The sequence below is a fragment of the Trifolium pratense genome, linkage group LG7 (assembly GCF_020283565.1).
Source record: "Trifolium pratense cultivar HEN17-A07 linkage group LG7, ARS_RC_1.1, whole genome shotgun sequence".
In the NCBI taxonomy this organism is placed as follows: Eukaryota; Viridiplantae; Streptophyta; class Magnoliopsida; order Fabales; family Fabaceae; genus Trifolium; species Trifolium pratense.
Window position 1 is genome coordinate 26,578,889 of NC_060065.1, and position 26,845 is coordinate 26,605,733.

Here is a 26,845-nt window from a genome sequence, read left to right on the forward strand (position 1 = left end):
TAAAATCGTTTGATATGTTATTGAGATCGATCAAGATGAACGATATTCAATAAAAACGCATAAACCATTAATCTTGATCGGTCTCAATAACATACCAAACGATTTTAGATTTTTGTAAAAATTAAGATGAATGATCTATACGATATAAGCTTTCAATCTAACGGTGGATTTTGTAAAATTTGTATTCGTCAAAGCGTTATTGAGCGGTGTAACATTACTCAAATGTTACACCGGTGTAATTTGATCCCTCTCCATATATATATTACACCGCTCAATAACGCTTTGACGAATACAAAATTTACAAAATCCACCGTTGGATTGAAAGCTTATATCGTATAGATCATCCATGTTAAATTTTACAAAAATTTTAAATCGTTTGATATGTTATTGAGACCGATCAAGATTAATGATTTATGCGTTTTTATTGAATACATGCTTTGAATCTTTACGTGCATCCGTCATCGACATCCGATATACAAAAATTATATTGAAAACAAATAATGTAATTTTTATAATTTTTTCTATCCAATATACATTATTTGCTTGTTCAATATAATTTTTTATTTACTCGCATTATCTTCTTGTCCAATACGTTCGGGGATAAACGTCTCGATCTAGAGCTACTTACGCAGCGTAACTCATTTTCGAAAAACTTTCAAAGTTGAAACTACGACTTATTCAGCCCCTCTAAGTCGTAGACCACACGTCTCGATCTAGAGGTACTCGCATTATTATTTTTTATTTTTTTTACTTTTTCAAATAGTTCAGTGATTGAAAATTTCACCTAAAAGTAAATAAATGGAGTATTCTAATTCGAGCCTAACTCCTGTATATATAATGCAATATCCTTTATCACTTGAGTTAAACTCAATGAGACAAATCTATTATTATTATTTTTTATGAAAGAGAGAGGGAGGCATGTGAAGTTTTGCACCGTTGGATTGATCAACCGAACCAAACTTTCTTAAAAGTAGTGGCTTTTCCGTGCAAAAGGTAGACAATCCGTGTCCCCCAAAACATGGGAAATGAATAGATCTAACTAACCGGGAGGGAGACAGATCTAAAGCTATTAGTACTATATTGGTATTATTATTGTCCACTTTGCCACTGTCACTCACCTTCTATTCTCTTCTTTGTGCCATGACTATTTGTTCCTCACCTTCTTCTTCATCATCATCTTCTTCTTCCAATAACTCGAAAACATGGATTATCCATGGAATTGTAGCTGGAGTTGCAATTGTAGCCGCTGCCTCCGGTGCTCACGCATACTTCCGTCGATTCAACAAATTCCGTAGCCGAGTCGTAGGCATCATACCTGCTCGATTTGCTTCCTCTCGATTCTCTGGAAAGCCTCTCGTTCAAATTCTTGGCAAGCCTATGATCCAGGTCCCCCCATCTTTCTTCTATCTCCAAAATTTCTGTTAATTCTTTCTTTCATGCCAATTTTCCTTTTCTATTTTTAGATCCAATATCATTTGTTCTTTGTAATTTAGTTCGCTCCAATAAGGTTAACTTAATCATGATCATCCCAAATAAAATATCAATTTCATTCATTATTATCATGTGCCACCCATGGTGGCTCCGTGGCTGATTGTAGTAGTGGAATGTGGCCTTAGTTAGCCATCCGCAATCACGAACTGATTTAGGTAACCAAGCCGATTGATTGCATGACATATGAAGGGAGAGTTCGAATAATCCGATAAAATCCTAAGCCTTCTAGTTGCTTTGCTAATTGCTATGCCTTTGGTTAATTGGTTTACCTTATCAATAATGTACTGATAACTTTGCTTGGGTACCTTTTAATGTAGAATAGGAATCCCACAATATTCGTTCAAGTCGTCCAACCACTTGAGTCCCATAGCATCACTCAATTGTTCTTCGGTGTGCCAACCTACATTCCTTGAGCTAATGGTCCATTTGTTTTAGATTTTGCATTATTCTCTCAACTATTGTGAGAGCATTGGTTCTCTGACAACTAAGTTAATGGTCCGTTTGTTTGATTTTTATAGAATTTATCTTTAAGAGTTTATTTTAAAACGGGTGAGGTTAAAATTTTTTATGCTTGATAGTACTGCTGATTTTGTTTGGATGATGAAGTGTGTGTTTGGTTTGGCGGTGATAAGAATTAAGTTTGACAAAATATTGATTTTGTAGAATTGAGTTTTGTTAAAAGTGAGTTGAATAAAGTGATTTATGTTTGGATAGTTAACGATAAAAGTGATTTGTATAAAAGATCTTGTTTGGATATTTTATGCCAAAATTGCTTTTCATTGACATTTATCACAAAAGTAGGAACAACAACCTTGTGGCATTTTCGTCCAAAAAAGTATACACTGCAGCATGAAGAAGAGAATTGATTCTGGTCCAATGTAGAAGCTAGGAATTGAAGCTTCACGGAAACGCACGTTCAAGGATAGAAGCAATTCATACCTATTAAAGCCAAACATCTTAATTTACTATCAAATCACGTCCCAAACAATATATTACTGTAGCAACAGATTTTCATCAAATCCAATGCACTTAAATGGTCGTTGGAGGCTTCAGGAATGTCTAACAAATGTACACTAAATACTTGGTTTATACATTTTTATAGTTGATTACATACTTCTAGTTTGGCTTGTTGACATATCAACTATTCGCAGGACTTTTTATTGTTAAAAGTTGGTTGTCTCTAATGATCAAATAATGACGTGTTTTACCTACAATGGCCTGAATTTTACAGAGGACATGGGAAAGGGCAAAGCTGGCAGCTTCGTTGGATCATGTTGGTAGGTCTATCTTCTTCCAATCTGGCTTAAATAACATGAATATATAATATAACCTTGACTTGGAATAATCTCTGAACATGACATAAGGATTACTACTTGTTTCACTTGGCCGCAGAATCATTAATATGATATAGGGAGAGTTTTGCTTCAAGGGCAAACCGAAGTTTAATATCTGTTTTCAAATAAATGTCCAACATTTGTTGCTTCTGAGGGGCATATTTGAACAGAGGAAAAACATTTATACACATGCGCATTCATAATTATAACTAGATGAGTAAACTGTTTGCATTTCATTTCAGCTTGTACTTTTAGCATCTTTTTTCATGTATTTAAAACCTCTTGTTTGGCTGTTGAAGTCAAGAAGTACCCAAACTTTCCATGATCTAATAGCTTTGCTTTACTTTCGTATCTGACTTTCTTTATAATTTCAAACACAATGATTTGGTTTACATTGTAGTAAAATTTGATTTTATTGCATTTTGTATGCTTGCCATTTGATGTATGATATTCAATAACATAATATACAGTTTCATAATTCAGTATTTACTTAATGAACAGTAGATATCTTGCTTGTTTCTTTGACGTCTGATTGATAATTTTCTCTTGTTCTAGTTGTGGCAACTGATGATGAAAGGATTGCTGACTGCTGTCGGACATTTGGTGCAGATGTCATAATGACATCAGAGTCTTGCCGAAATGGTAAGCATACTAGTAACATATATCAGCTTTTCAGTATTTTTTTTCCCGCATGGTTTCATACTCTTTGTTTTGCTTATTAGGTACTGAGCGTTGCAATGAAGCCCTAGAGAAGCTCGGGAAAAAATATGATATTGTTGTAAACATTCAGGGTGATGAGCCACTTGTTGAACCTGAAATAATAGATGGTGTTGTCAAAGCTTTGCAGGTAAGAGTTGATCAAAAAGAGTTATTCTTTTCATACCACAAAAATTGAAGTTTTACTATTAAAAAATGGGTCATGCTAAACAGAAAGGAAATAAAAAATAAAATTTATATTGAAAAAACAACTTTTTGTACTTTTGAGGCATTGAATGCACGCATTTCGAGACAAAATTTCTATTTTAACATGCTTAACCAGTGCCCCGGGGGCACTGTTTAGCATTTTCCTTAAAAAATTAATGATTGTTTTCTTTAAGCTATAATCATTATGTGCACTTTCACTCTTAACCAAATGGTGAATCAAGTTTTCCAAATTGCTCATTTGACACAGCATCAGGATATGTTTTTTTTTTTAACAAGCAGCATCAGGATATGTTATAAATCATTACATCTAAGTATCATAACTTTATGGCCAAAAGGAAATATTATCATTCTTATCTCAATTTTATATATTCTTACACTGATACTATAATCCATCTTGCTCCTTACAGGCAGCGCCAGATGCAGTTTTCAGCACCGCAGTTACGTCTTTAAAGCCAGAAGATGCACTTGATCCAAACAGAGTGAAATGTGTGGTAGATAATCGTGGTTATGCCATCTATTTTTCGCGAGGGTTAATCCCATTCAATAAGTAAGCTAGTAATAATTAAAATTTCTGAATTTTAGTCTTAATTATTCCATTATTCACAAGACATCTTGTGAAATTGTTGTAAATATTATTTTATGTAATATATACATTTTGCATCAGGTCAGGGAAAGTCAATCAGCAGTTCCCATATTTGCTTCATCTTGGGATTCAGGTACTAATGTTCAATTCCTTTAATTGACCGCAATACAATCATTGCTCAAAAGTAATTAGTTGCTTCAAGTTCGTTCGTTGTGAGTTAATAGTTCTCTGTGTACTCATCTGCCAGAGCTATTTTACAAAGTTTCTAAAGATATACCCAGATCTTCAACCTACTCCATTGCAACTTGAGGAGGATTTGGAGCAGCTTAAAGTCCTTGAGAATGGCTATAAGATGAAGGTACTCTCTGTTTTGTATTCCTCATTAAAACTTTCAAGCTTTTTACTTTATTATTTTCACTCGACCTTGTATAATCTTCTTTCATAATCAAAATCCCTTCAAATCACCAAAACCAATTTATCTTCGAGTTCTTTGATATTCAACTAAATGGTTTATATCTTTTAGCCATGGATGCTTACAACCAAAATTGTTATCTGACTGTTGAACTAATAAGTAGTGACAATTCATTCCAGTGGAATAATTTTTCATGCTCTCTGCAGCTTGCACTGCAACAATCTTGAAATCCTTCTCAATACTTACAGATTTTCTTTGAGTCGTATGAATATGCATGAAAATGTGCCGGGGAAAACTCCCCCAGTTCCCTTTTGTTTTTATGAATGCCTTTTGATAAATGATGTGACTTGAACTTCCATATCAATGATGTGCACTTCTGACTTTAACTTGTAAGCTGTAAAGTTGTTGGAGTTAATTTTTGTTATCTCTTGTAGGTAATAAAGGTTGACCATGACGCCCATGGTGTTGACACCCCTGAAGATGTTGAAAAAATAGAATCTCTAATGCGAGAGAGGAACTTATCTTGAACGGGTAGTGAAACCATCTGAAAATTACCTATTTATTAGCACAAGAAGTCACCTATAAGGATGGCTTGTATTTTCTTTTTCGTGTAAAATCACTCTTGTTGCTTTTATAGATTACCAGCGTTATAATTTGATTTATAATGTTACCTTTTAGGATGGCCATTATTCATTAGGACTAGATTTTCATGTACACAAACAAGTATATCCGAGAATGAAAATTTTATTATACATATTTATAAGCACATGAATCATTTATCATTAAAAAAATGGCAGTGCTCCTTGGATGATATTATGATTTTTTGTTTTGGTTAAAATCTTGTACAAGATTCATTTATATTCAAAGTTATACAGTTAAGACTGCGTTATACAATTCTGAAAATAATAATAATGATAAATTATCATATTCATATCTTATCTTATCTTATTCTTATTATACTAAAAGCAAGGCTGTTTTGGAAGCCCTAATTCTTTGGTGATTTGAAACCCTAATCACTTGCCCAATGAACCCTTTACACCTTTGCATATTGGCCAATCATAACTTGCCACTTCTAAGTTTCCATTTCATCTAACCTAATTTGCTTGTCCTTTGGTAACCCTAATGTTCTATCCAATAGTTAATTGACACTTATTATATGCTTATAAAATCACATGGTGGCAACTATAAGCTTCTATGTGGTTGCATTATTATACTAAAAGCAAGGCTGTTTTGGAAGCCCTAATTCTTTGGTGATTTGAAACCCTAATCCCTTGCCCAATGAACCCTTTACACCTTTGCATATTGGCCAATCATAACTTGCCACTTCTAAGTTTCCATTTCATCTAACCTAATTTGCTTGTCCTTTGGTAACCCTAAGGGTCCGTTTGGTGCGCAGGATAGCATAGTAACAGGATAGGATATAAAACAGGATAAGAATAAGATAGGATAACAGCAGGATAACAGTTATACTCAGTTATCATATCCTATGTTTGGTGCACACAGGATAACAAACATGATAACTATTATATTTTGTTTTTAATACATACTTGCTCATAATAATATGATAAGATATACTACTCCGTCCCAAAATATAAGCAAAAGGAGGTCAACAAAAGTGAATGTATCTGGACTAAATTTTAAACCAAATACATCAACTTTCATTGACCAATTTTTGCTTATATTTTGGGAAGGAGGGAGTATAACATATTTAATTGACAAAACTACTCTTGTAAAACAATTATTATTTTTTAAAAATTATTTTGTAATACTTTGAATTTTATAAATAAAAAAATATAAATAAGTAATTAAATAACTTTATATAATTTAAAATAAAAATCATGAGAAAATAATCAAGTTTAATTTTTTATATGAATCATGATCAAATAAATAACTAAATAATATATACATGTTAGATAAGCCAAATAAATATATGATATATCTCATACGTAAATAATAAAACTACTATTGCAAAAGAATTATATTTATTTTTTTATAAAATTTAAATTAATATCCCTATTTGTCAATTTTTTAATAATCATTTTACTTTAAAATATTGTAATTTTAGTAAAATTTTGATTTTTTAGAATATATAAATTACAAAATTATCCCTGTGAGAAAATCACATATATTTAAAAATTAATTATTTTATTATTTATATTTTATTAATTTTATTTTATGTTTTTTAAAATATATTTTATAAAATAAATCAGTAATTTTTTTTCTTCTTATCCTATCCTGCTGGTAACCCAGCTCAAATTCAGGATAAGAATTATAACTAGAGAGACATGATAGGATAAGCTTCAGGATTAACTTATCATATTCTGTATCATCAAACACTGGATTGCGGCTGGATATGATACAGTTATCATATCCTGTCTCTTATCTTGTGCACCAAACGGGCCATAATGTTCTATCCAATAGTTAATTGACACTTATTATATGCTTATAAAATCACATGGTGGCAACTATAAGCTTCTATGTGGTTGCAATGATTCAACCTGCATCAATTCTGTTGGACCTTTCCTTGCACCAATTGAAAAGCTCCACTAAACACAAGATGACAGCAAGTAAACCAAGTGAATAAGGACACAGATTTGGTTCAGCCCACAGATTTCATCTCTCTGTTAAGAAAGAATCCCACCAATTCCCCAATGTTATACCCTCAAGATTGTCAAACTCTTTCTCTCACCCTCCATCTCGTCCTTGTCCTTCACAATCACAACCACCGCCACCATCACCACCACCACATGAGGGAGTGGCCGAGTGAGAGATTTGCCGGCGGGAGACAGAGAGTTCCGACCGATATAGAGAGTTCCGATCGATATAGAGAGTTCCGGTGGTGTTTCGCGGTAACACGGCGGTGTTTGACGACGGCGGTGACAGAGCTTCTTTCTCCTTCTTTCCTCTGGTTCGATATTACTTTCTATACATTTATTTGCTTTTTTTTCTGTTGCTTTTTTTTTTTGTTGGTTAGGATGATTGAAGATTGTAGGTGGTGGTGAGATGTGGTGGTTATGGTGGATGGTGATGTATCTCGAAATTCATCTTCTAGATTTCATCTTTCTCAATTTGTGAATATTAATCTCTCTAACTGGTTTTCTGTGTTGTTTTTTGCAGGCTCTATGAAAGAGGCAGCTCAGTTTCAATTTTTGGGTTCTCAATTTTAGGTTTGGTTTATGTTTTTCTGTTTCTTTGCTGGGTTTTCTTCTATTTTTCCTGTATCCTTCTTGCTGATTTGTTCATCATCTTCTTGCAAAGAAATAGAAGCCTCATCCCATCAATTTGAGTTATAGTTATTTAGATTAAATATACATTCTACTTAAGTTATAAACAATAGAAGTTTTATCATTTCATTATCTTCTTGATTATGAATGACGACAAATTTACTAAGTTTGATTGACGGAACAATGACAAATTTAGAAGTTTGAAACAATTTTTAGTGTTTTAATAAGTATGAAACAATTTCTTTGTTATAGTAAATAATCTCTTTTATTGTTATAGGTAAAAGATGATTTGTTGAGTATGTATCAGAGAAGTTAGACCTATATGAAGGCATGGATGAAGAATTTAGAAACATATTTGAGAAGTTTAGTTTCATTGATGTCGCTGCTTCGGAGGTAATGAATTGGTCTTAATTGTCTTTTTCTCATCGCAACTTCTTTGTTTTATTGTTTTGATTAAAGGTTTTCTATTGTACTACTAGGAAACTGATAAGAATTAGGTTTTCTATTGGAAAAGCTTACTAGACTGCTGGCGTGCGTTTTGAAGTGCTTTGTGCTGTTAAAAAGACTGTGAAAGTTGAAGAAGTTGCTCCTGAGGTTAATCATATCTGAAAATTGTGTAGTTGTTGCGTTGATTTTCTCTCGGCATTTATATTTTGGAGGATTCAGTCTCATCTTTGAATTTTGTTGTGTATTCAGATTATTGCAGCTGCTAGAGATGTCCAGGAAAAGACGGAAATTTATGCACCTTTTAACATTCTTCCTTTGGATTCTGCTGGGGCTTCTCAGCCTATTATGCAGCTTGAAGAGGTATCATTTCTGCCGAGATTCATGTGGAGTCTGTTTAGTGTTTCGAATTAATTACACTTATTTCCTTGCCTTTGTTTACGTGTTTAATAGATTAATTGTCTGTTATGCTTCAGGCTTGATGTTTATATTCATGATTATTTTCTGAAAAGAAAGTTGAACGCCACTGCTAAAACTTTTATGTCAGAAACAAAAGTTTCGACGGATCCAGTAGGTAAGAAACTAAGAATTAAGATTGTTGATCATTCTTTACTATGTTGTGTTAATGTGTTATCAAGAATTAAGTTAACATGTGTTTGTCAAGAATTAGGAGAGTTTTTTTTAGGTAAAGATGCAGAGAATTTATTTAATTTATCTTCTAAGCTTGCACGTATTTCTATTTAACGTTTTTTTATTTGAAATCATAGCTCAAAAGTTTAAATTATATGATATGATGAAAGCAGTGGCGCAACTGAGTATATACTGAGTTTGTAAGTTTTGTTTTTGATAGCAATTGATGCACCTGGAGGATTTCTTTTCGAGTGGTGGTCTGTCTTTTGGGATATATTCATCTCGAGAACAAATGAGAAACATTCTGAGGCTGTTGCCGCTTACATTGAGGTGAGCTTATTATGTAACACATATATTTTATTTTTGTTAGGGTATGGCTACGTGTATCTATCCTCTCGAGGACCCCCCTTGGTGGGAACCTGGTGCACTGAGCTGCTTTTAGTTCTATATATTGGTTGGTAGCAAACTTGATCTTATGCATGTATTTACATGTTGATAAACCCAGCCAACGAAGGCAAGAGAACAACTTCAAATGCAGCAAATGCAACTAATGCAGCAACGCAATGTCCAGTTACAGAGAAGAGATCCTAATCATCCTGCACTGAGTGGACTGGGTGGTTCCTTAAATGCCATTAACTCTGAAGGTATGTTGGGGCAGCCACCAGCAAGTGTGTTGGCTATGAAAATGTATGAAGAGCGAATGAAACACCCTCATTCAATGGATTCAGAAGCATCTCCAAATCTTATCGATGCGAATAGGATGGCTCTTCTCAAATCAGCAACAAGTCATCAAGGGTAACTAACTTTGCTTAGTTTTATAGATTGTAGTTACCGTGTGCGAGAAAGTATCACTATTAACTTGATCTATGGATCGAATTGCTAATAATTAGGGTTATTTTCCGTTTCAGTCAGCTGGTTCATGGTAATTCAGGGAATATGTCCAATGCATTGCAGCAACTGCAAGCACGGTCTACTTTAACCAATGTAACTACTTCAACCATATCCTCACTTAGATATTGCACATGTTTTTCTTAACTATAATTTTGAATTCTTTCTCTATTTTCACCACTACTATGATAAGAAAGTTGATAAATTAATTTTCTAGGACATCAAAGGAGATGTTAACATTGGCGCTGGTCCAAAGAATTTGCCTTTGGATACATCAGTTTATCGACAAGCAATTTTACAATCAAAATATGGGTTAGGAAGTGCAGGTGTTGTTACTGTGCCCTCCTTCACATTTTTACTTCAAATTTCTGCTTTTTATGATCCGTCTTTGTATTAAAACTTTTTCCTTTCTGTGCGCACGTGTGTGGTGGTTTAGAGGGCCAGAGTCCTGTTTCATGCAGCCTATTATGTTTTTTGTGATGAAAATAAAAGACTATTTCTGTTGATTTTCTTGATAATCCTTTTTCCTAAGTGTAAAATTATAATTTCCAACATCATCTTTAAAAATGAAGGAAACTCCTAGCAACATTAGTAGTGTTGGCTTTATTATAAGTTTTGGTGTATATCTCATGCAGAGATATTCTGCATGGCTTTGACATTTAGTGTTTAATATCAGTTATGGTGGATCTATTTTTTTGATTATTTCTTTAATTATCCTTCAGGATTAAATCAAGGAGTTACAAGTCTTCCGTTGAAGCGATGGCCTCTAACTGTGAGTTGAATGTTATTCTCATTAGCGCCGTTTCTCTGAAGTTTGTTGAACTTTTTGAGAGCAGATTATGACCTATCCTTATCCCTTTTTTACAGGGAATTGATCAACTAAGACCTGGTTTGGGTGTACAAGTTCAGAAGCCTAATTTAACACCACAAAACCAATATCTGTTAGCATCACAACAACAACAGGTCTTGGCGCAGGCTCAGGCACAAAACAACCTTGGAAATTCTAATTATGGTGATATGGATCCGCGTAGACTTTCTGGTCTTCCCCGAGGTAGCTTAAATGTGAAGGATGGTCAATCTAACAGGAACGATGGAACCATTTCCTCCCAAATGCAATCAGGTTCACCTAAGGTTAGACTTGCTCTTCAAATATTAATAGGATATCAAATTTAGCAGACTTTTGGCGTGTTGCTTGAGTGAGAGAAATAAGCATCCTTGATGTATGCATAGTAAAAATGTAAGTGCATTTTAATTTACAAGAACAGTGTCAACAATAAAACAAACTATATCTGATGACTCTAATATTTCCAATGATACATTTTATGACATATTCATCAATATTTTCAGCATAATCAATACTTTCTCTAGCCTTTGTCTAAGAGTATGAATATATTTCATAATCTTTCTAAAAAATGATTATATGAAATATCTTTAGGATTTTTCATCCTTTACATGCAATTCGTTAGCTCTTGACTCTCAAAATCATTGATGTCAGTGATATATAAAAATCAATAACTGAAATTTAAAAGAGCATCAAAGTGGTATCACTCCCTTGACATTTCAATAATCCCTAGAACATGAGCAAATAGGAAATTTCTCTTAACTTGCCGATATGAAAAGCAGAAATGTTTCATGCTGAAAGCCCCTTTCAGTGTTAAACATGAGCAAATAGGAAACTTTGTCTGTATGTGATAAGATAGCCATATACATTAGTTCTAAGATGGTAAATGTTTATGTTGTTCTTTTCTTTTTTGTATAATACAATTGCAATAGATTATGACTTGGATGTCAATTTTGAAATATTGAATTTTTAAATCTTCAATCGGTGTCATACAGATGATGATGACCCAGTCACAACAATCATTATCTCAGTAGCAAGAGCAATTGCAGCAGAATCAACTTCAGCAGGTTGTGCTTAATGTGTCTATTTTTTTTTTTTTCCCTTCTTTGCCTTTTTCTTTGGAATGAAATGAGATGAACATGGTAAATGTTGGGAGTCCTACTTTGAATGTGATATGACCTGAAAATATATGTATAAATGGGTGATATAGTCATCCTTACAAGACGGTATCATAGTCTATCCTAGATCCATCGGGCCCCATGGTATCGGGTTTCAAGGACACACTCCCAATATCGAGTTTTAAGGTACAAATAGAAAGGTTTTCTTTCAAACTTTCTTTATGAAATAGTTTTATTCCATATATATATATATATATATATATATATGAAACTGCATCTGCATATATGCAACTACTTCTTTTAAAGCTTCAAAGTATTTATATATTTTATCACAAAATTGCTGACTAGATTGTGAGGTTTTGTTGTTAATGCCATTGATATTGTTTTGCAGGAGATAGCAACCAAAAGTACAAATTTTGAGGTAACGATAAATACATTAGAAAATGGTTCCTCTTTAGAGGGGAATATAAAAGACCAACTTAAGGGGAAAAAAAGAAGATAAAGGATTAATCCCATGTCCCTTGCTGCACATTAAATATTGTAGTCCCTGACTCTAAATTCATGCCTTAAATTTACTAAATGATCACATGGTCTATCTTAAGAATTAACATTCTAATTCTCCAAATTTCGATATCCAAAGCCTATGAGTGAACACCTCCAAATCCCTGTTTTTAAATTGTGTTTTTATTTTATCAACATGATGCATCTAACACTTGATAGTGAAAAATGTATTTCGCATAGAAAACCAAAGGTCCCAATAAATCAATGGGGAGCTTTACATCTCTAGAGTGTGTTTTTAAATTATGCCTATTCTTTGTATGAGTGTAGCCATGAGTGTAGCTTTCAAGTTTTCAATAGTTTCAATAGAGGTTTTAAAAGAATACTCTTGATTCCTTTTGTAAAAAGTGTTTTCAATGATATGGAATATTTTCATTTACTTTGACATTTTCACTTAGCTTCAATATGTTGATTTCTATTTACATCAAATTTTTGTTTGCTTTCCTAAATGGCCATTATTGATTTGGCAAAGATGAAATAATTTGTTTCTAATCATTTATGTATTAACCCAACCAACCAATTATACATGTTTACTTTTTATTTACATAAAAAATAATTGGTCTTAAACACTGTTTCTATGGAAATTGAGTTTATTGTCCAGTTTAGCATTGTATGGATGATTATGTTTATGTACTATAAGATATTGCTTAAAGGTGTTAAACACATTTTCTATATTTTGTCCTAGCTTCAATATGATAATTCTATAAGTTTCTATTTACATCAAATTTTTGTTTACTTTCTTAACCTTCATGTCTACTCAACATCAATGCCCTGCAATTGTTTCAGATTAAGAAGTTGACACGGTGAAAAGGCAAATGATGATAAATATGTAGTAGCAAATATAGCAAATGGAATGAAGTGAAGATTAAAGAGAAGAGATAGTTATTATATATAGAAAAAAGTGGTAGAATGAATGAGATGAATAAAACAGGTGGAATCAAAGTTGCACCCCTTTGCTAGGTACATACCACTAAACAAATGGTTGCTATTTTATCTCTTATTTTTCATTTGTTTGTTTTACTACTGAATTTTCAAATAATGAATATGCAGGGAATCAAGCACTCTATGCTCTAGAATTCCCACTATTTAACTTTGGAACTATCTTGCTTTTCTTTGTTTTTAATCTTGTGTTGTAATATCTGTACCAAACTTGAATTTTATGCTTTTTGGAATGCTTCATCTTAATGATCCTATTTTGCGCCTTATAGCGGGGTTGTTTATTTGGATGAATATAGTAGGATGACTTATTCTCCAACACAGATGTAGGAACTCTCTTTATAAGGAAAACAGGCATGATCCCAGTATTTCATAGGTTAGTTGGCTTGTGATAGCAAGGTGAGACCACTTTCAACTAAGTGCCTATGTTTTCTTTCCACTAGGCACGACACCTTATACGATGAATGATCTTGCAATTAAATTGCAATTCAACCCTAGATGTGAAATGAACAAATTTGCTTAATTTCCATATGCTTATGACTAATTTTCTTGGCTCATAGCATCCATGATTGTTATATATATGGCTTTACTCCAAACCGGTGCAACCCACGGGCCGAATAATAATGTGGTTGTTTAATTTACCATGGTCAACAACATCCATGATTGATAACATCCATGATTGATATATAAATGGTGTTCCGCTGAACCCGTGCAACGCACGGGTGGCCGACTAGTTATACTAAAAGATGGTGGACTTGCAAGTGCAAAATGGAAACCCTAAATAAACCCTAATTGAATTGGCCAATTGGTGATCAACAACCATTCATATTGTCCAATCATACTTTGTCAATTTCGTCCACTCATGTGCTGCCAATTTCCACCCAATGATCATGTTCCACATGCCTGGCTACAAGGTTTGGTAAACTTTGAAACCATCTATATGTCATCCATGCAAAGCTTAGCATGACAAGTGTGTGGGTTGTGATGCAGAGAGGTGACTAGAAGCTTCCACATGACTAGCAATATGTAACACATGCATTGGGCCCAGTGAGATATATATTTCTCTTTTCCCAAATTTTTTTCATTTGTAGAGTTTTTTTCTCTCTCTTCTCTCCCTCTCTCTCGTACGCTCTCTCTTTTCTCACCATCTCACAATTTCATCTCTCCTCTCTGCCTCATCTCATCCTTCACCATAACATCCACCACAACCCCCATCACCACCTACAAATCAATCACTCGTCAGAGTGAGGGAGTGGCCGAGTGAGAGAATATTTGCCGGGGAGGGAAGTTCCGGTGAGGAAGAGAGTTCCGGCCGAGATAGAGAGTTCTGGTGGCGGTTCGCGGCGGTGTTTGGCGACGACGATGCTTCTTGCTCCTTCGTTCCTCTAGTTTGATCTTAGTTTCTATACAATATTTATTTTATTTTATTTTTCGTTGCTTTTTTTTTTTGCTGGTGAAGATGGTTGAAGATTGGAGGTGGTGGTGATGTGTGGTGGTTATGGTGGATGGTGATGTATCTCCAGATTTATCTTCTACATTTCATCTTTCTCAATTTGTCAATTTTCATCTCTGTAATTGGTACTCTGTGTTGTATTTTTGCAGGCTCCATGGAAGGATAAGGCTCCTCCAGACCTCCACCTTCCTCCAAGCCAGCCAAATCTGGTGGTGGCAAGCAGAAGAAGGTTCGTTTTTCTCTTCAAAGTTTTTTTTTAAATTTTTTTTTTGTAGCTTTTGTTTCATCGTATGTGTAATTAATAGTGAATTTCAGAGCTTAGATTCATTTTTTGTAGACTCAAATCCAGATATAAGTTGTTACTGCAAACTGATCATGCCACAACAACATCAAAGGTACACGGGGACTGAACAAATTTATGGAAAATTCAAGCTCCACCAAAATCTAAACATTTACTTTGGCGCATTTGTAGAGACTGTTTACCAACATGAGTTTGACTGCAAGAAAGGCGTGTTCTGTGTCCTTTAATATGTCCTGTTTGTGAATGTGGGGATGAAAATGAGTGGCACTTAAACTATGTGATTGTGATTTTGAAACTGATAGTGGACTTGGCCCTTGTGTTATTTCAATGGAGATTATTTCTGAGATGTTTGATTTGTTTATTTTTTAACTAATTTTTTGTAGTTTGATGTGCCCTAAATTTTTTAATTGAAGCTTATTTTCCTCACAAATACATTAAGCACTATGAAGTTTGCCCAGTGAGCCAAGCTCATCCAAAACAATGTACTAGCCTATATAAATGCATGCATACCTGTTTTTTTTTTTTTTTGTGGGGGGTTGGGGAAGAATTGCATACTACAATGCTGCATGCTACATAGTACTTTTTTCAATTGACACAAGGTATGGATTAGATCAACTGATTTGTCCCCTTTCTCTGAAAAGGCAAAAGTGAATGAAGATGCTTCTGGTGACATAAGTGCACTGCAGTGGCAAATCCAACAATTGAAGGTATTAAATAAAGAGTTCAAAATTGTTGATATTTTCTACAATACTACATCATGGGGCTGACTTATATACTGAACTGGAGCAGGGTCAACTATCCTTTCTGACGAAGAATAAATTTTTTCCACCACTGGCGTCAAATTTGGAGCCAAATTCTGATAGCTGTAGGTTGAGTGAAGTGTCAGAAGAACACAACTCTACGGGAGAAAGAGGGACAGCAGATCACAAGCTACTTACTCCAAACAAAGAGGTACGTCATGTGTCATTAACCATGAGAGTCTTGTATTATTGGTTGTAAGATTATCAGGGAACTTTATCCCATAATGGACTGTATAAAATTATCAAGGGATTTTATCTAATAGTAATAATGATCATAACAATTAGCCTCACTAATAATTAGAGGTGTGATTTCTGCAGATCAAACGCATGAAAGCTGCTTTGGTTGGTGCCTTGAGGAGAGAAAAAATGGCCGAGACTACAATCCAGGGTTTAAAGGTCGAAATTGATCGCACAAAATGCTTGGTATGCATAATTGTTATTCCAGAAGCTTATGCATAAATATTTATAGGTTGGTCATGTGAGTAAGATACAATATTTTCAATATTATGAGCTAAAATACTTGTATCACATTTCTCTAGGCTCAACAAAAAGATGAAGATGCTCAGCATAATTCAATTAAGCTGATGCATTGTGAGGAGAAAATTAAACAACTTGAATTGTTGGTAGATGGTCAACTATCAGTTGAGAAGTATCTTATGGAGGAAAATAGGGCTTTAAAAGAGGAGATTCAGTTTCTTAAAATGAAGATTGATAAAAATTCAGAATCATCCAAACTTGCTTTGGAGAATGATAGACTTTTGCAGCAACTAGAAATGTAAGTTGCATTATCAGATACTATCTGATAATATCTTAAATTCTAATAACTTTTTGGTTGCCAATGACTCATTTTGCTTCAGTACTTACTACCAGATTCCAAAACTTCTATGAGCATGGAGAGCGGGAAAGATTGCTGGCTGAACTTTCTGAATTACGCGATCAGGTTGGCCAGACTCCAGAATTTGTCCTGCCCTATCCTGATAGATGAAACTCAAATCTCATGTTGCAGCTGAGTGTGATTATGAATATTTGCCTTTTTTTTTTGTGCAGCTCTTGGTCCATCTCCAAGAAAAATTTACTTTCTCCATGAAAAATGAAAATCAGGTCAACTTTAGTTTTATTACTCGTGTAATATTGGTTTTGCTTACTAAGATTTTCTATTTTCACTTATTAATGTCTTTGAATTTTCAGGATATTGATGCCACACAGGAGTTAGAAGTTTGCCAGAATATGAATTCTAAGTTGCTTAGGTAGACAGTTGGCTTATATCATTATTAATAATAATATTGAGCCCATTTTTTTATTCTCTAAAAATCATTTATATATAAATAATTTGTAGATTATTCTTCAGAGACTCTTAAAAAAGGTATAAACCATGGTTGCAAAAGCATTTTCAAAACAATGCATGTTAAAATAGTTTTTCGTTAATTCATTAATAAGATTGAAAAAAGCATAGCCATCATACATTATGCTTTCCTTTTATTAAAGATGATGGCTATGATGTGAATGTGAAAAACTTAACATGTGACTGTTTGGAATTAAAACCCGATTTTGTGTCTTTAATTTCTTTTTGCATATCAGGATTATGTGACTATGGATTGTGGTGATAGTGATGCTATAATTGTACCCCCAAAAACTATATTGCAGTAGACTGGTGACAAATTTCTTCCTTTCTTTTTCCTGTGGTTGGTTGTTACAGGGAAGCAGATAAATTACAGACAGAACTTGGAAAATATTTGAACTACAATAAAGTGAAGTCTAATTCTGTAAGTATTTATGATGAAATACTGCAGTCCTCATGAACACATTTGCTGAGCCTTTGTTTTGTCATGTTTAATCACTTTTCATCCGCTCAGATTCTGCGTTCTTCATTCAAGCATCCTGATGAACTTCTGACAACAGATAATCGTTCCTTGGTGAGTTAAGATACCAACACATTTTTAACTTATCGCATGCTTGGCCTGTTTTACATATATCAGTGCCGTTTACAGAAATGCGTTTATTTGCTGCATATCATAGTTTTTCTCTGTTATGTACTGGGTTTTCCGTATGACTGAAAATGTATGCAAGTAAAACTATGTTTATTGAAAATGTATGCAAATATAATTAGATATATCCATTATCCACCTCCTGAACAATTTATAGATATGTTTTAAAAAGATACTTAATGGATTAACATGGACTCGTGGTTTCTGCCTTTTGGATTCAAGAAGCTATAGCTCATTCGTTCATATTAGCGCTAATTGTTTTACGCATGAAGGTAGTTTTCCGTGCACATTCACATTGTGTTAGATTGTTTTTGTATTCCAGTGGTTTCACCTTTACTGCTTAATCTACTTTTGTAATATTTTATCATGAACAATGAATCATCGTTCTGATTGTTTAAATCACTAAAAATGCCATGTTACAGGACTTAAAAGCCCGAGTTAACCTAGTGATCCCCTTCTTCCAGCTTCCTCTATCTCTCTGGGCTATGTTGTTGGACCCAAGTAATGGTATGACCTACATAGACTATTGTAAAGTGTACTATTTAATTTCATAAGAATTAAAACTATTTTTTTATTGTTTAAAATAATAGTAAAGGAGAACTTAAGAATGCAAAATTGATATACTCATGTTCTAGCAGTAATGTTGTCCCCAACATGTCAGAGGTCTATCTTTGTTTTATCTGTTGGAATGTTGACATTTACCTGCAAAATATATCAGATCCATGACCTGAATGACTTTTTACTCCTTAATGTTAATATGAAAGTTTGTGTTTTATGCTCTCCAAAAAATACATCTTAACAATGACATGCTTCCATATAACCAGGTTGATCCGTTCTTGGGTATCAGTGACGATAATCAAGTATATGCTAAGATCAATGTGGATTTCAGAGAGTATGGTACTGCTGCTGATAATCAGTTAGCCGCGTCAACATTATCTGAGCTGAGGAACAAAATATCTGAATATGACCAGACCATAAAAAATGTTTTGGTTCATAATTTGACGAACTTCACTGAGGTATTACATTTTATTTAGGGACTGTAATTTTTTTCCTAACGTACAGGTCACTCACTTTCTGAAGCGAGAAATGAAAGAATTGTTTATTGCACGATTATTTGGACTGGCTGGTTTTGTGAAACCCGTTCTGATTCTGTGGTTATGACGGTTATGGCTGGTTTTTCATTTTTCAACCGGTCTTTAATTTATGATTTCTATGTTGAAATTTTCATACCTTAGTTATGTTCTATTGTTGGAAACTATGTGTACAGGGTCTTATTATATAAATCCTTGATGAGAATCTCAATGGCTCAATGGTTAAATTAGTTTTCATTTTGTTGATGATTGAGTTTTGTGGCTGCTACATTACTTGATTGTCTTATGTATTTGAACATCCCGTGTTGCTATCTTAATTTCTTTGTGTTTTGAAAGTTTTAAGTTCCATTCATTTTTAGTAAATTTGCTTTGTCAATGAGTTAAGCGAAATACACTGTCACATAGCCTTCCATATTTCATCTTTGTGCTTGTGGTTTTTGTTGGCGCAGCTGAAGCTTTTGGCTTGGATCACTTTGGCCTGCACAGGCCTAGCAAGCAAGCAAGGATACACGCGCGCGCTGCACTGCACTCTGGCCACGCCAATGAGCACAGTTTCTGCAGGATCTACTATCCTTGTTGCTGTAACAATGGTGAATGAATGGAAAGAATGAAGAGCACTTGATTAACAGAGGAAGAAGAAGAAGAAGATTAGAGAAAAATAGAATCAGTTTTATTCATCCTCAATGGGGAAAAGTAGTTGGATACAATCACTAATCATGAGCCAATTATTTATACTAGATCATCACAATGGTTGATGATTCTCTTAGGCCCTAACCAACTAACAACTTCCTAACTGACTCTAAAACACTTTAACAACCTAGGTGAATCAAAAACTAACTGAATCTAACAAACTCTATTTAACAAACTAACTAACTTGCTTCTCAAGCAATTAGTTACACTTCCACTTTTGCTAGCTTGCACACCAAGTCAGCTTATTCACAATATGAATTAACCATCTAAAGTCTTCTTAGATTCAACACACCCCCTTAATTCATGTTGTCCACTGTCTCAATTCCCATTTCACTTCTCAATTTTTCAAATACCTGTGTTGTTACAGCCTTGGTTAACAAGTCTGCAACTTGCTCATCACTTCTGCAGTGCATTAGGGCCAAGTTACCATTGCTTACCTGCTCTCTTAAGTAATGGAACCTTAGCTCTATATGCTTGCTTCTTCCATGAGCAATAGGGTTCTTTGCAAGATTGATAGCAGACACATTATCAATCTTCAAAGTGACAGTTTCACACCTGTCTTGACTGATTTCCTCAATTAGGTTTTTCAACCAAATGGCTTGACAGGTGCTGAGTGATGCTGCTATATACTCTGCTTCACAGGAGGATAGGGCCACTACAGGTTCCTTCTTTGAACACCATGATATTGGTGATCCACCATAGAAAAACATATAACCAGCTGTTGATTTTCTATCTTCATGATCACCACACCAATTTGAATCTGTGTAGCCAATCAGCTTGCATTCTTTGTCTCTATCACTTGCAGGGAACATAATACCATAGTTTATGGTCCCTTTCACATATCTAAGTATTCTTTTCACTGCAATCAAGTGTGAACTTTTAGGCCTTTCCATGAACCTGCTAGCAATCCCTACACTGTAAGCCAAGTCAGGCCTTGTATTGCACAAATACCTTAGAGAACCAATCATCTTTCTATAGAATGTAGGGTCTACATCCTCTTCTTCTGCACACTTTGTTAGCTGTGACCTTGGCTCAGCAGGTGACAATGCAACATTGCATTTGTCCATCTCAAACTTCTTCAAAATCTCTGATGCATATCTAGTCTGGTGCATTAAGATTCCTTGCTCATTCCTCAGAAACTCAATGCCTAGAAAATATGTCATGAGGCCTAAATCTGTCATTTCAAACTCTTCCTTCAAGTCACCCTTGAACTCACTAATATAAGATTCATTGCTTCCTGTGATAAGCAAATCATCTACATATAGACAGATTATAATGACTCCCTTTGCAGCATCTTTCTTGACATACACTCCATGTTCTGTGACACATTTCTTAAACCCTATTTCATTTAAGAACTTGTCAATCCTTTTGTTCCAGGCTCTTGGAGCTTGTTTCAGACCATAGAGTGCCTTCTTAAGCTTATACACCTTAAGCTCTTGACCTTTCACTTCATAACCAGGTGGCTGGGCAACATATACTTCCTCTTCTATAGGGCCATTCAGAAAAGCTGACTTCACATCCATTTGATACATTGGCCAATCATTTAGGTTAGCAAGAGCAGTTACTAACCTAATTGTTTCCATTCTAGTAACAGGTGCAAATACTTCATCATAGTCAATACCTTCTTTCTGAAGAAATCCCTTTGCCACTAGCCTTGCTTTGTATCTGGTTATTTCACCCTTTGAGTTCACTTTCAGCTTGTAAACCCACTTTACATCTATTGCTTTCTTTCTCTGTGGAAGATCCACCAGCTCCCATGTTTGATTGCTTTCAATTGAATCCAATTCTTCTTTCATAGCACTTCTCCACTTTTCACTTTGTAGAGCACTATGCACATCAATTGGTTCAGATTCAGCCATGAATGCTAAATGGATCAACTCACCATCATTATTCACTTGACCTTCTGAGTTCATTTCACACTCTTGTAATCTTGCTGGTAGAACTCTAGGCCTATTTGATCTTCTCACCTCAGGCACTGGCTGATTTACTTGTTCTTCACTAACTTCTTCAATCATCACACTAGTTGACTTCTTTCTGTCATTAGTGTTCCAGTCCCATTCCTTGAGTTCATCAATTATTACATCTCTACTGATCACCACATTGTTGTTGATTGGATCATAGAGTTTGTAACCTCCAGTTGAGTGATAACCAACCAATATCATCATTGTTGACTTATCATCCAACTTCTTCCTCAATTGATCTGGTGTGTGTTTGAAAACTAGTGAACCAAACACTCTCATATGATTCACATTTGGCTTGTGTCCTGACCAACATTCTTCTGGTGTGATACCCTTCAATCTCTTTGTAGGGCACCTGTTCAATGTATAAGTAGCAGTAGAAACTGCTTCTCCCCATAACTCCTTAGGTAAATGCTTTCCCTTCAATATACACCTCACCATATCCATTATTGTTCTATTTTTTCTTTCAGCAGTCCCATTTTGCTGTGGAGTATATGGTGGGACTATGTCATGTACAATGCCTTCACTGTCACAGAATTTTGCAAATTCATGTGATACATACTCTCCACCCCCATCTGTTCTTAGGGTTTTGAGTCTCTTACCACTTTGTCTTTCAACTGTAGCTTTAAATTTCTTAAAAATTTCAAACACATCACTTTTCTTGCTTATCAAGTAAGTCCATAGTTTTCTGCTAAAGTCATCTATGAAGCTTACAAAGTACCTGTTACCTCCAATTGAGCTCACTTGCATTGGACCACATACATCTGAATACACCACTTCAAGTACACTATTGGTTTTACTTGCTGCATGCTTGCTGAAGCTTCCTCTGTGCTGTTTTGACTGCACACACTCTTCACAAATCTCTTCAGGCACTTGCAGGCTTGGCAAGCCTGTCACCATCTTTGATTTTTGCAGCAAGCTGAGGTCCTTGAAATTCAAGTGCCCCATTCTATAGTGCCATCTCCATTCTTCTCTGCTTGATGCAGTCATCAAGCACTTGTGATCCAGAACATTGAGCCCAATCTTGAATGTTCTATTCTTTGACATTTCAGTTTTTAACATCAAGTTACCTTTAGTGTTGTACACTTTCAGCAACCTATTCTCCATTACAATTCTGTAATCTTTCTCTAGCAATTGGTCTATACTGAGTAGATTACATTTCATACCTGGTATGTACAATACACCAGAAATCACTGAACACTTGCCATCCTTTCTTTTGATTGTTACATCACCAATGGCTTGTACTGCAAGACTGCTATTGTCTGCAAACTTGACATTATGATTCTGAGTAGCCTTTAGGCTTGTGAACCAATCTTTCCTCCCTGTCATGTGTGTTGTACATCCAGTATCAAGATACCACTTCTCTTGAAGGTCACTTTCATCTTTTGTAGTTACAAGAAGCATAACTGAGCCTTCATCATCATCATCATTTCTAGCCATTTTGGCTTCAGCATCACTTGATTCCTCTCTGAATCTACATTCATCTGCAAAATGACCATAATTTTGGCAATTATAGCATTGAATGTGTTTCTTATCAAACTTGCCTCTTCCACCTCTGCCACCTCTTCCACCTCTTCCACCTCCATTGTAACCACCTCTACCACCATTGAACTGTTTCTTCTGATTTCCACCTCCTTTGGTATCTTGATTCTCTTTTCCATTTCCATTCTGATAACTATCCTTTCCCTTATTGCCTTGCCATTTTCCCTTTCCTTTCTTATTCTTGTTACCCTGCTGTACTTGTAATGCTACCTCACCATTGGATTTATCAGAATTTCTCTGATTCATCCTTTGCTCATGTGCTTCTAAAGACCCTTGCAGTTCCTCAACCTTGATAGTGTCAAGATCCTTAGACTCTTCTATTGCAGCTACCACATAGTCAAACTTAGGAGTTAAAGATCTCAGTATCTTTTCAACTCTCATTGTACCAGACACAATTTCACCACATGCTTTCATTTCATTAACTAATTTTGCAATCTTTGTAAAGAATTCACTTACAGTTTCTTTTTCTTCCATTTGTAGCTGTGCAAACTTGCTTCTTAGGGTTTGTAGCTTCACTTTCTTCACCTTCTGATCTCCAGCATAAGCTGTAGCCAAAATATCCCAAGCTTGCTTGGCTGATTCACAATCTCCAACCTTTTCAAAGATATCAGGGCTTACACTTTGATGGATTATGAACAATGCCTTGTAGTCTTTCTTCTTCAATTATTTGTGTTGAGTTCTTTGAACCTCTGTTGCACCTTCTGAGAGTGATTCCACACCATTAATCACTTGATCCATCACATCTTGATAATTGAACAAGACTTTCATTTGTTTGCTCCAATTATCATAATTCTTTCCATCCAAGACTGGAAGATTCGCAGGGAATTGACCATTGTTAAAGGTTGCCATGGTTAAAGCACGAACCAGGCTCTTGATGCCAGATGTTGGCGCAGCTGAAGCTTTTGGCTTGGATCACTTTGGCCTGCACAGGCCTAGCAAGCAAGCAAGGATACACGCGCGCGCTGCACTGCACTCTGGCCACGCCAATGAGCACAGTTTCTGCAGGATCTACTATCCTTGTTGCTGTAACAATGGTGAATGAATGGAAAGAATGAAGAGCACTTGATTAACAGAGGAAGAAGAAGAAGAAGATTAGAGAAAAATAGAATCAGTTTTATTCATCCTCAATGGGGAAAAGTAGTTGGATACAATCACTAATCATGAGCCAATTATTTATACTAGATCATCACAATGGTTGATGATTCTCTTAGGCCCTAACCAACTAACAACTTCCTAACTGACTCTAAAACACTTTAACAACCTAGGTGAATCAAAAACTAACTGAATCTAACAAACTCTATTTAACAAACTAACTAACTTGCTTCTCAAGCAATTAGTTACACTTCCACTTTTGCTAGCTTGCACACCAAGTCAGCTTATTCACAATATGAATTAACCATCTAAAGTCTTCTTAGATTCAACAGTTTTTTGTTGTCTTGAAACTTTTTTTTGCCTCATTATTATCAGATTGAGTGAATGGTGGTACTTTCATTGTGCTATCAACAGTTTTAACAATATTATTAATGGAAGATAACTGGAATGAGAATACTATTAGGATGCCTCACAGATTCAAGAGTGGGTTTAGAGAAGGTATTGTTTTCTTTAACCTTTATTTTTAGTATTTGATTTTACTAGAATGAACCCCTTTTCATTTTTTTGGGTTTTCATAAATTTTTTTCTTTGATTTGTTTGTGATTTTGTGAGTTTTTTTTGTTATTATTGTGATATCATAATTGCCAATTTTCTATAACTAAGCTTTGAAATGAGAAAGATTATGACAAAACCACTTCTGGAAGAGTGGAGGGAGAAAGGCAAGGGACATAGAACCCCATAAATTTCATGACCATAAAAAAACCGTTGGCTAATAATTCATGCAATATATTATATCATTTGAGCTCTTAACTTAGCAAGTTTATCACATTCTTGTGGTTACATATTGTTTGCATAGCTTTGATTCCTTTTTATCAAACATGGATGCTAACATCTTTCATGTTGCAATGTATACATGGTTTGCATTAGGACATCTTACCTCATACCTTCATATATCCAACAAACTAGCCGAGTGCGGCCACAAGGTTTCATTTCTCATGTCCATAAATACTATATCCAAATTGGAGCATTTGAATCTCCACCCAAATCTCATCTCCTTCATTCCAGTCACCATACCACATGTCGATGGCCTCCCTCTCTGTTCTGAAACAACTGCAGAACTTCCTTTCGCATTGCATTCCCTTCTCATGACTGCAATGGACCTCACAGAGCCTATCATTGAAGATTGTTTAAGGAAGCTCAGACCCCATGTGATCTTACTTTTTGTGTTTTTCTAAACCATCATTTGTATGCAATTAGTGAAAGAATTAGTGATAACTGATAATTTTTTAGCTTATTTATTCAGGTATAACAAAATTACTTCATTTTAGAAAGCAAAAATGTTAGCTTATTAAGTTTGCTTATTTAGAGGGTTTTCTCCATGGTGTATATATTATGCATTGGACTCCAACGTTATTACTCAACACTTTCCAAGCTTTACGACTTTTATCAAGTTGGCTTATTTATAGGTGTTTGTCATTAGAGCATTAAAAGCTTGCTTATACTAAGGACTAAGTGTTGGTGTGTGTATATATACATGTTTCTTTTTTCTGAATCTTATACTAATCATCTTTTATGACACTATGTATTTGATTAATTTTGTTTTCGTGTGCAAAACAGACTCTTCCATGGCGTGGGTTTTGTCAGAGTTCAGTTCGAGAGCAAGTTATCATCTGATGTTAGTGGATGGGTTGATTTTTGTAGAACACGTAGATTGGTTGAAGGGATACCAGTTAAATTTATAGCCACCGAGCCCCTTGACAACTAGGTTATTTATGTTAAGGTTGCTGCTGTGCAGCAAGTGATAGATGAAAAGTTTGTTCCTTTTATGGTCATGGCACAATTCTTTGCGGTCACACCATGATTTGAATTGTTCGGAATTGTGTTGTCTTCTTTGATTCACATGTATGAATTCATGGTTTATCATGTGAATTTTGATGGTAGTGTCATATTTTATTTTGATAATAATGTTGAATGGTTAAGCTATTTACTTGGTTAAACTTTAGGAATTTAGAAGATAGAAGCAACTCATATGAGCAACTTCATTCTATAACTAATACTTTTAAATCCCATTTCCATTTATTTTAAAATAAATTTCTATTATTCAATTTATATTTCAAGTTTTAAACTTGATGTTTTAAACAATATCATATTTCCAATTGTTGGACTCAAAAGTGTCATGGTGAAGTTAATTTAAGAAAGAAGATGGAATGATTTTTTTTTTTTTACAAAAGATAAAACCAGCACTTAAATCTCGGAAAAATTATCAATTTCTACCTAGCACTTAAATATTAGGCTTTAATAACAGGTTTTGAATTTTTAAGATAATCGTGAAAAACTACGGGTTTAATAGAGATGCTTGAAGTATAAGTATAGATGGCGTGAGGAGATTAACTATCCTATCTCTAATCCTTTGAGACATTTATTGGATAAGAGTGGTCTTGATTGTGGGGTTGGTTAATCTACTTTGCCTCTTCCTCAATCAAAATCATATGTTCATTGTTTGATCAAAGAATTAACATGATCCCATATTATTTTTCTATACTTTATCTT

The 26,845-nt window shown here is 34.7% G+C and overlaps 2 protein-coding genes and 1 pseudogene across 8 annotated transcripts; all 3 read left to right on the plus strand.

Annotated features, from left to right (window-relative positions):
• The first annotated feature begins 1,061 nt into the window (after positions 1-1,061).
• Positions 1,062-5,510, plus strand: LOC123895353 (3-deoxy-manno-octulosonate cytidylyltransferase, mitochondrial). The gene is made up of 8 exons (XM_045945635.1): positions 1,062-1,386; positions 2,723-2,768; positions 3,381-3,467; positions 3,548-3,672; positions 4,157-4,296; positions 4,414-4,465; positions 4,580-4,690; positions 5,179-5,510. Exons 1-8 carry the CDS (start codon positions 1,141-1,143, stop codon positions 5,269-5,271), a joined length of 900 nt encoding a protein of 299 aa, XP_045801591.1. The 5' UTR covers positions 1,062-1,140; the 3' UTR covers positions 5,272-5,510.
• Positions 5,511-7,357: 1,847 nt separating this feature from the next.
• Positions 7,358-12,391, plus strand: LOC123896151 (annotated as a pseudogene).
• LOC123895354 (kinesin-like protein KIN-12C) lies at positions 11,852-26,256 on the plus strand. Of its 7 annotated transcripts, none has more exons than XR_006804276.1 (20): positions 11,852-12,075; positions 12,281-12,310; positions 13,234-13,407; positions 13,498-14,891; positions 14,986-15,065; positions 15,159-15,231; positions 15,309-15,344; positions 15,779-15,844; positions 15,927-16,088; positions 16,256-16,360; positions 16,477-16,712; positions 16,808-16,877; positions 16,985-17,038; positions 17,126-17,184; positions 17,634-17,700; positions 17,791-17,850; positions 18,345-18,429; positions 18,747-18,938; positions 19,463-24,793; positions 25,913-26,256. XR_006804276.1 is itself a non-coding variant. In XM_045945636.1 (18 exons), exons 4-18 carry the CDS (start codon positions 14,889-14,891, stop codon positions 18,749-18,751), a joined length of 1,161 nt encoding a protein of 386 aa, XP_045801592.1. In that variant the 5' UTR covers positions 11,852-12,075; positions 12,281-12,310; positions 13,234-13,407; positions 13,498-14,888; the 3' UTR covers positions 18,752-19,259. The 7 variants fall into 7 exon arrangements, 1 of the variants encoding a protein (XP_045801592.1); XR_006804279.1 differs by having other exon boundaries at positions 24,671-24,793; XR_006804277.1 differs by having other exon boundaries at positions 24,710-24,793.
• The last annotated feature ends 589 nt before the right edge of the window (positions 26,257-26,845 follow it).

Coding starts and splice junctions, on each gene's coding strand:
- LOC123895353 (XM_045945635.1), top strand. CDS start 1,141: ATGACTATTTGTTCCTCACCTTCTTCTTCATCATCATCTTCTTCTTCC. Junction 2,769..3,380: donor AGCTTCGTTGGATCATGTTG/GTAGGTCTATCT, acceptor CTCTTGTTCTAG/TTGTGGCAACTGATGATGAA. Junction 3,468..3,547: donor ATCAGAGTCTTGCCGAAATG/GTAAGCATACTA, acceptor TTTGCTTATTAG/GTACTGAGCGTTGCAATGAA.
- LOC123895354 (XM_045945636.1), top strand. Junction 16,361..16,476: donor TTGATCGCACAAAATGCTTG/GTATGCATAATT, acceptor ACATTTCTCTAG/GCTCAACAAAAAGATGAAGA. Junction 16,713..16,807: donor CTTTTGCAGCAACTAGAAAT/GTAAGTTGCATT, acceptor ACTTACTACCAG/ATTCCAAAACTTCTATGAGC.